The sequence below is a fragment of the Lepidochelys kempii genome, chromosome 3, assembly GCF_965140285.1.
Source record: "Lepidochelys kempii isolate rLepKem1 chromosome 3, rLepKem1.hap1, whole genome shotgun sequence".
Taxonomy (NCBI): Eukaryota; Metazoa; Chordata; order Testudines; family Cheloniidae; genus Lepidochelys; species Lepidochelys kempii.
In genome coordinates this window covers 65607936-65617145 of record NC_136382.1, presented here as the reverse complement: position 1 = coordinate 65617145, position 9210 = coordinate 65607936, and the positions used below count along the sequence as shown (strand labels likewise).

The 9210-nt window shown below is 40.4% G+C and overlaps 1 protein-coding gene across 8 annotated transcripts in view; it reads right to left on the bottom strand.

Annotated features, from left to right (window-relative positions):
* DOP1A (DOP1 leucine zipper like protein A) overlaps nucleotides 1-9210 on the bottom strand; it is an 89986-nt gene that overhangs the window by 2629 nt on the left and 78147 nt on the right. For 7 of the 8 annotated variants that reach the window (XM_078852133.1, XM_073336554.1, XM_073336552.1 and 4 more), the window contains 5 exons: nucleotides 7334-7470; nucleotides 5474-5529; nucleotides 3436-3600; nucleotides 2548-2677; nucleotides 244-303 (listed from right to left, as the gene is read on the bottom strand). In XM_078852133.1, coding sequence (XP_078708259.1) covers nucleotides 244-303; nucleotides 2548-2677; nucleotides 3436-3600; nucleotides 5474-5529; nucleotides 7334-7470 — 548 coding nt within the window. The remainder of the gene's footprint in view (nucleotides 1-243; nucleotides 304-2547; nucleotides 2678-3435; nucleotides 3601-5473; nucleotides 5530-7333; nucleotides 7471-9210) is intronic. The other variant, XM_078852134.1, reaches the window with a different exon arrangement.

Below are 9210 nucleotides of genomic sequence, written 5' to 3'. Positions count from 1 at the left end.
TCCCTTTTACTTAGAGAAGCTGGCTGAACAAAAATACTCTTCTCTGGAGTCATCTACGTAAATAGAGGTATTTAGGACTCTATTCTTTTGTCTTCATCCAAATATCCTTAACTCTGTCCTCTGAAGAGAGTTATCCCATTTTGCATTTCTTATTGAAATCCAGATACCACACATGGCTGTGAGCATCAGGTGGTGACAAATAAGTTTTTGTTTCACAACTCAAGCATCAAAGGCCACCCTCACCTGATGCTTGGCCATCTCCACTCCCTCCAAAATCATCATTTTAAAGTCCTCCTGCTTGTCCTGTGGAAGGAAAGAGGAGAACTTTCAGACGGTGTTCCATAAATTAAAATAATACTTAGCCATGAAGGCTTTGTAGTTGGCAATTTGGGTGTTGAGTTTTACCAGAAGTTCTTGTCCCAAAAGGGCCCATTGTCTTCAGTCATAACCTGGGGGTATCAGACTGTGGAGTTAGTGTGTGGAGAAGGAGGCTAATGACAGAAAGAAATTCCAGTATGTTTTTCTGTTTTTTGTCATAATGCTGACTGAACACACCTCCTTCAGCCACAAGTGCTTGAGGAACATCAAACTGCATAAATCTCGCTATCAGTCAAGGTGTCCTGAAGATAAAGTAAGCTCAAGTGACACATCCTGCCAATAAATTGTACACTGCAAGAGAAACACACTGCTATCTTCATCAGTATTCTTCCACTGCAATTAGAAAGAAACAATAGACTGGAAGCTGGTATTAATTATCTCACTCCCATTCCTCTCACCCTTGTACTCCCAGTTTGTGGTTCACAATTTGTAACTGCTGCCTTGACTAGAGGATTCTAGAAGTTTCTGGAAACTTTGTAAATTCTTGAAACACACTGTGAAAGCTAATGAGTTTAAAAAATGTAGATCTCAACATCAGTACGTACCAGCAGAGAATTAATATTATAAATCAGTCGGAGAGACTATTTTGGAATGCATCATATGCCTAAGCGATGAAGAATACGATACCTTCAAACATCAAGCAAGGAATATACTGTATTTAACAATTCATATAATGATACAGACTAAATCTGATTAGCATTGCACTGTGGGAAGAGGAGCTTATGGGGGTCGTTTTCTCATCAAATAATGAAGAGACTTGACTTGCACCACATATTTTGCTTGAAATTCCTGTAGGTTTTGAGCTTTTGGTTTAATGCTACATATATACCTACAAACCTAAATTGCCCCACACATTTTCACACAGCAATATTTTTTCCCCCCGAAAGAGACAGTTCAGTGAGAAGTAAATTTTCCTGGTGTGGCTAAATACAGTATGCCAACACATGCAGTCACCAGGGTGTAACAATATTCAGATGGGCTTCCAAGAATAAACTCAAAGTTAGCATCCCTGCAAAACTTTGAAATGTCCTCTCCTGTCTCTTTTATCGTTTGTCTAAGCTTGCGAAGCCATTCTTCCCCCTTGCAGTCTTTGCCCTTGTTCTCAGTTCCATCTCCACCCTAGTAGCGACAAATGTTTTCAAAGCTACCATCTAGTGTTTTCTCCATGTCAGCTGGCCCTCTGTTCAATCCCTCACTTTCCAGCCAGCAAGAGATTCAACAACATAGGTAGTTCTCTATCTCTTTCTGCTGTTTGTGTTTTATAAGTGTTAGTGGAAATAATCCCAGTGGAAAGGCAATGGCGCCATCGCTTGGGGATGGAGGACAAGTCTCCAAAATGTTTCTGTTCCACTGGTGATGGCTGCCCACCCTCACTCACTGGAATAATGGAAGACTGGCAAAACTGAAAGAGCTCCTCTCCTTTTCAGCTCTTCTCCCTCTTCACAAAGTACCCCAACCCATTTTCCTCCATTCCTCTGAGATCTCCCACTCAGAGCTGCTGCCATTGTTCCCTGCCTCCCTCTCTCAGGCCACCAGGAGAACAACAAGCACCAGCTGTTTACATGTTTATCCTGTTCATATCTCCAGTTCAGTAAATCTTCCACTTCTGCTAACACATATTTTACTTTGCCTGAAGACTTAAAACTGGCTTTTATTGGTTTCAGGTGTTAAAACTGCCTTACAAAGCTAGAAACCCAGCCCTTCATGGCTCTGCCTAGTTTTAAGACAAATTACTTTATTTTTTAATATAGTTTGGTTTCTAGATATTTGTGAGCATTTTCCAGGAGCTGAAACACTTTTCTATTTTAGTAGGTAAATTATCATAAAATTGTCTATAAACAGCTATAGCTACTAGAAAGTGGCTGGATTTTATATTAAAATATATTTAGGGTTTAGAGGGTACAGTAGTATAATTTTTATTCATTATCTTTTATTAATGACAAAAGATGTAATTGGCTATGTCATAACTAATGAACAAAGTATATTTCAAATACCCAATTATATTTTTTCGTTATTTGAGACTCACTTTGATTTGAGACTTTCATTCAAACAGGCATGCTACCACACTTGGCAGTGCCCCTTTAATTTTGTATAGAAAAGTGAACAGTGCTGCTAGTTACTGTACATGCAGCTTTACAAAGTAAAACAAAACAGGGAAAAAGTAAATACCTTTGCTCTTTTCCGCAGCAGTTTTGCTAATCGTACCACATATGGTTTAAATTCCCTTTGATGTGTGCCCTGTCTTCGTACCTCCAAACCTGAATCATCTGACACTTCTGGAATAAAAGCCCACCGATACCTGTCAAGAGGCAACATAGTCACAGGTTGTTCATATCAAACGGGACTTTTAAGCTAGCTAGAACCCCATGTATTATCAAAAATGAGGGATCTATAAAACCTTGTCAGATTTCCTTTGTAAAGAAAGAAAAATTAGGCTCATGCAGGATTCGTGTCAAGTTTAGATTGTACGGTCTTCTGAACAGATACTGTCTAAATTAGTCATGCCATAGCTGGCCAGGTGAGAATTACCCCAGCGGAGGGGATTTCTCAACTGGCATACAATTGGCCGAGCTGACTCCTACACCTTCCAGTACAGGGTATGTTGAGAGAATAAAGCGGCCAGAGCAGAGCTCCCGTCCTCTAGCAATTCTCAGCTGATGCACGGGCTGTCAATGTCTAACATGCACAGTTAAAAACAACAGGACAGTCAGTCTTCAAATTTCCCTAAAAAAAAAAAAAAATCACCTTTGGGCCACAATCAAGCATGGCAAATTTCAGCCCAAATGAAATTTCTAAGACACTGAAAGACAAGGAGTTAGGATAGAATAGCCATCTATACCTTAATTACAGCATAGCTTTGCTACTGTAATATAGGGAAAATATTACACCACAGTATTCTAAGTCTTTATGTAAGGAAAATGTAATCTGTTGCTCTGGGTTAATACATGAAGGGGGATTAGAAAAGAGAAAGGAAACAAAGATTTTAAAAATTAGAATTTTACAAGACAGTAGCAAGACTTTCAAAAAACGAAAACTATTTTATCTCCGTTTACTTACATCTGAAACTGAGGAAGATTTTCAGATGGTAATGCCAGGGCCAAGTCCAGAAATTTACAAGCAGACAAGTAAAGGTTTAACCACCTCTGGCTGTTGTATGATGTGGAGAAGCCATTGCCTCCTGTGTATGTTGTCTCTAGGCCAGCAACAGATGGGCCCGAAGTTCTAAAATTAAAGTATAATGAGTAGCTGTACAGGATAGTCATAATGACTTTCCACCATTATGGGATGGTTCTCTCTTAGCATTTTGTTTTACAAAGATGCAGATCTTTAATTTACCATGTGGAATCTAGTTCCTGGCAGGCAACCAACCATCCAGCTTAAGTGGGAGAAAGTTAATATGCCATTTATGTGGACTTAACTATATTTGGATAGAGATTTCCAAAGGCATAAAAGGAATGTTGCCTAATATATGCTGGCTAGTATATAAATATATATCATATTAATAATATCTAGTATCTGCACCCCATATATTAGTATGCATTAAGCACCAATAATATTAAGCACAAATATTGTGATAGTGATGTAGCCTAAACTGGTCTACACCATCGTCCTGTTCATTTATGCTAAGTATCCCATAACTCTTTGCATTTTCTGAAGTAAGCATTTGGCATAAAACAAATAAGAAACTTGTCAAAATCAGGATACATTAATTCTCTGTCTTAGTACAAGTTAGGGGAGGACCTTCATGGACTAGTACCTGGAATGCTAGTATCCAAAAAAAGATGAGGAAGGAACAGTACAAGTTAGGGAAAAGGGACAAACTGATGGATTAGATTTTAGTGCTGTGTAAAGAGATGTGTCACTTGTAAAATCATATGAATAATATCAGCTAAAACGTGTAACTAGGGGAGCACACCTTCTGCCTAAGGTGAATATAACATCACTGGATGGGACTGTTCTTCGGAGACTGGTATCGTACAGAACCTATTTCCTGTGCCATATTAATAAAATGGACTGACATTGGTTATTTGGTCTCTTGAGTATATTTCATAATTACCAAAGTGTTGTCAAGCAACTGAGTATACAATTTATTAACAGGGGGCTAAGAAAACACAAACAGGAGTTGAGCTCGTATCTCCCCTTTGTGCTTTTGAAAAATCTGCCTCTAAAGCAGGGGTGTGGCCACGGCCCAACTAGTTAGCATCCAGGCCCACCGACCCCCAGCCCTAGCTCTGCTCTGGCCCCAGCGCTTGCCCTGCTCCATCCGTCCGCCTGGCGCTCCAGCCGGGGAGCAGGGTTGGGACATGGCGGGCGTTGCCCACCCGCAAGCCCCCGCACCTCAACCCTACTCCCCAGCTGGAGCGCCAGGGGGGCAGCGCGGGACAAGCTCCCATGTCCCACTCCCTGGCTGCACGCCTGGGCCCCAAAGGGTCCCTGGTTAGCGTGTCCATCGCCCCCGACAAGGCCAGCTGGAGAGGGTGGTGGGGAAGCGGCCCTGACCCCTCCTGCCCGCCCCTCCCCTGCTCCCTGTCATTGCCCACCCACCCCAAGTTGGAGCCCACCCAAGTATCCTGTCCTGGCTACGCCACTGCTCTAAAGCTATGACTATACAAACTGTGGGTGAGGGGAGGCTGGGAATGGACAACAAAATTAGAAACATATGGTTTTCATGTTTTTTAAATATTTCAAAACAAATGTTCATTATATTTCATAATACCCTTATAGACCCCATGTAAAATAATCCAAAGTATGCATTATAGAAATATGTAAAGCTTAATCATGCAACTAGAGCCACTGACTGCAATGGGACTATTTGCCGAAGTAAAAAATATTCTTGAAAAAATGGTTACATGAGTTAACATAGTTATTTATTCGTAGTTAATGGTGAGGTTTTTGTTTTATTTTTTTTTAAACAGAAAGTCCAAATATAATGTTCCTGGTACTGCAGTAAGAGTCAAATATTCTTCATTTGAACTTGAACAATTTTTCTAGGACAAACTATTTCTACATATTAATACAGCTGTCCTATTGCACTTCAGAAGACTACAGGGTATCACAAAATTGAACAAACAAGCAGAAATTAATTTAATTTTACCTTGAAATATCTTCATCAGCAGTAAGTTCCTGTTCCATCAGTAAAAACACTTGTACCTGAAGGTAAAATTCTATATTTTAAAAAGATTTTATTTTTAATGGACTGTCTCAGGGTAAAGGTCTGCAGCCTGAAAAGGGTTAACAGGTCCTGGCTGGTCACATGGCTGCAGAGGGAAAAGTATAAAAAAAAAGCAGCAGCTGGGTCAAAGGAAAGCTAAGGGGAAGACTGTGCTTTCTCCCTTCCAGGCTGGCTAAAGCAGGAAAAGCTTCTGGGGAATTACTGCCCAGTTTTTTAGTTGATTTTTGAGAGTGTTTGAAGAATAATACACAAGCCCTGAGAAAAGAGCCTTAACAGGACTGAGATTTGGAGCTTTATTTCCATTCCCTGGCTAATGAAATCACCCATCGGCCTACTTGGCCATATAGGACCAGATTCTCAACGATTGTTCCATCCCTTTTTGCTGCCTGAATAGTGCAGAGAGAAAGTAATCTGGCTGCCACTGTCCAGCTGGCAATTCCCACAGTGGAGGGGATTCTCAACTAGTGTAAAGTCAGAACAAGCTCCTATGCCATCCTCCTGCATTTCCAGAATAGGAGATGTGCCAGGGAAGCAAAGGATATGATGGGAGTGTAGGGAAGCAAGAGTGGAGCCCCAGTACTCTGTGCTAATTCTAAAATGAAATGTGATCTTTCAGGGACCATAGTCAGCAGTATCAAATTAGAGCAACCCCAAGACTGGTCTAATTTATTTCAAGACTATGACAGCTTGGGAATCAAGGAGCTGTAACCAGCCCCCTGACAGCCAATCATCTCTTCCGAACATATCTTGCACAGGGGAGAATTTGTGCTACTTAATATTTAGATCATTGCTATTCTCCAAAGTTATTTTAAACATATTTATTGCAAAATTATATTCTCATAATCTTTAAAACACCTTTTTCTAGCTAATTTACCAGCATTTATTGCAGGGAACAAGAAGATACATAACTTCATTATGCTATCTTTCCTGTCCCTGGGTGCAACCAGGGTTCAGATTAGCCTCCAGCAAAGTTCAGAATTTAATTTAACACCTCAGTGCTGCTCTAATTTAAGCCAACTGGTAATGGCACTTCGAGGGGCCACTCTGCTGACCAAGAATCAATGGATCACAGGGTGCTCTGGCCATCAACGACCTCTATTCCTGAAACATCCCACACAAGAGGAATTCCCAGTTGGCCATTTAAAGGCAGCGCTCTGTCCCATTTGTGCTAGTGGAGTAACAAAAAGGTGACAGAGCAGAGCCAAAGGTCTGGCCGTACAGGTGTCTGGTTACGAAAATATAGCCATAAAGTGCCATCAATCACCACTGATTACCAATATAACAAGTCTTTCAGATCCCTCTACTTGATGTCCTCAGCATCAGAAGGGGCGAAATGACTGGTAAGACATCCACAAGGAAGAAGCAAGTGAAAATAGTGAGGAAGCAGGAATGTTGGGGGGAAGCAAGCTTACTTTGGCAGGAAGTGAACTGGTATTTAGGAGCAAAGAAGAAATGAACATTGAGGGAGGTGCAAAGTTACTTCAGAATGCAAGTGGGAGCAGGGAATGAACAGAGACTGGAAATTTTAAAAAAAAAAATATTTTCTGTATGGCTTAACTGATCGCATAAGCCATACAGACATTTTATTTGATTTGAGGAAACAGATGTTATCAAGACTGTGCAAACAAGTCAGCATTCAGTTTAAATGATGACCATTGTACATTTAAATGTACATATCGTAACTATAACTTATTTCCCTGGGGCAACTAAAACAGATGTTCAGGTATAAAGTTACCTATGCACCATCAGTTTTCCAAACCGTGAATGCTAACTACAACTCACCAGTTCAGTGATCATGGTAGGCCAAAGTGAGGTAAGGTGCTGTGGAGACATTCTTAAAAGCAATACTCTGAAAAACAGGAACACTTGAGAGTGAAGGGTGGGCACTTGAGGCAAACGGAGACTTTCTACCAGCCTTTCTGAAACAGAAAGCCAACAAGGATTCCTCAGTTTATAATAATTTTGGTTAGCTTTTTAGTTTTCAAGTCAGTTTATTCTTGTTAGAGTTAAATATATTTTAATATTAATATAAGTAACGATATTTTATTCCTTTTGTCAATCTCCAGAATAAACTGTGTGAACCAAATATTTATATGACTGCAAAACAAACAAAACACCCCTATTTGTTCTCTATGTTAACTTTCTGCTACATTACATTGTTTATACAAGAGTTTGATTCATTCCAAAGATAAGAACAACAGATTATAAAGGTGTGACCTCTATTTCTAGCAAAAGATATGTGGTAAGAGCTAGAGTAACTCATGTTTACCATGTTAAAATATTGTACTTTTACTATACTGTATATTACATTGAGAATATTCTGTCCTCAGGCACTTTTTATTTAAACCTGATTACTGTGAGTTCTAGCTCATCGCCTACATTGCAGTATCCAACAAGTAAAGAGGTAGGCTCTCCAGTAGCAAAGGTCCACACTGTCCTCACACAGTTCAGACAAGAAAAACAACCAAATGTCATGAACAGGCCAGACCTACAGCTAGTTACTAGCTGATTGGAAAGGAGCTTCAAAATACATATCAAGGAACAAGTGGACAAGGAAGATTATGGAGCTACCCAATTGGAGGAAGAACCACAGTGTATCATGATAACCTACAAAGACATCATACCAAGAAGGAAGCTGTCCTAACAATCTGCAACACATCAGAGGAGAAAAAAAGAATCATAGAATCTCAGGGTTGGAAGGGACCTCAGGAGGTCATCTAGTCCAACCCCCTGCTCAAAGCAGGACCAATCCCCAATTTTTGCCCCAGATCCCTAAATGGCCCCCTCAAGGATTGAACTCACAACCCTGGGTTTAGCAGGCCAACGCTCAAACCACTGAGCTATCCCTCCCCCTACTCCCTACAAAAGAGCCCTCTCCCAAACTCCCTACAAAAGAGTCAACAGGAAGCAATAACAACCTCCTATGTTAATTACTGGACAAACTAACAGAAGAGCAGAATAAACAGCTACAGGAATTTGTAGAACCTGCAATATTTTCATCTAAGCCTACACACACCTACCTAGGTTTCAGAGTAACAGCCGTAAAACCTGGATTTGTGCTGGAAATGGCCCAACTTGATTATCATACACATTGTAAGGAGAGTGATCACTTCAGATAAGCTATTACCAGCAGGAGAGTGGGATGGGGGGAGGTATTTTTTCATGCTGTGTGTGTATAAAAAGATCTTCTACACTTTCCACAGTATGCATCCGATGAAGTGAGCTGTAGCTCACGAAAGCTTATGCTCAAATAAACTGGTTAGTCTCTAAGGTGCCACAAGTACTCCTTTTCTTTTTACACCTACCTAGCTGAATGTACTGTAGGGTGGGCATGTGAGCCTATGAACCATGTAAGTGAACAGCTTATAGGATGTCCAGGGATATCAACCAATTGATAAGATGACAGATGAATGACATGATGCAGTGGGAAGTTAACTGGCAGTCAACAAGCCTATGTACTCAACTGTCATTTGAAATCCAACCCTGCTCCCATTGAAAGCAGCTGGAATTTTGTCAACAATTTCAATAGAAACAGGATCAGGCCCATAGATTCCATTATGATTTCTATTATGAGTACTGTTAAAAATGAAATTCAGTGATAGTGGCTAATGCATACCAGAGCCCACAACAGATCTACTTTATGTCAAAGTTTTCTTCAG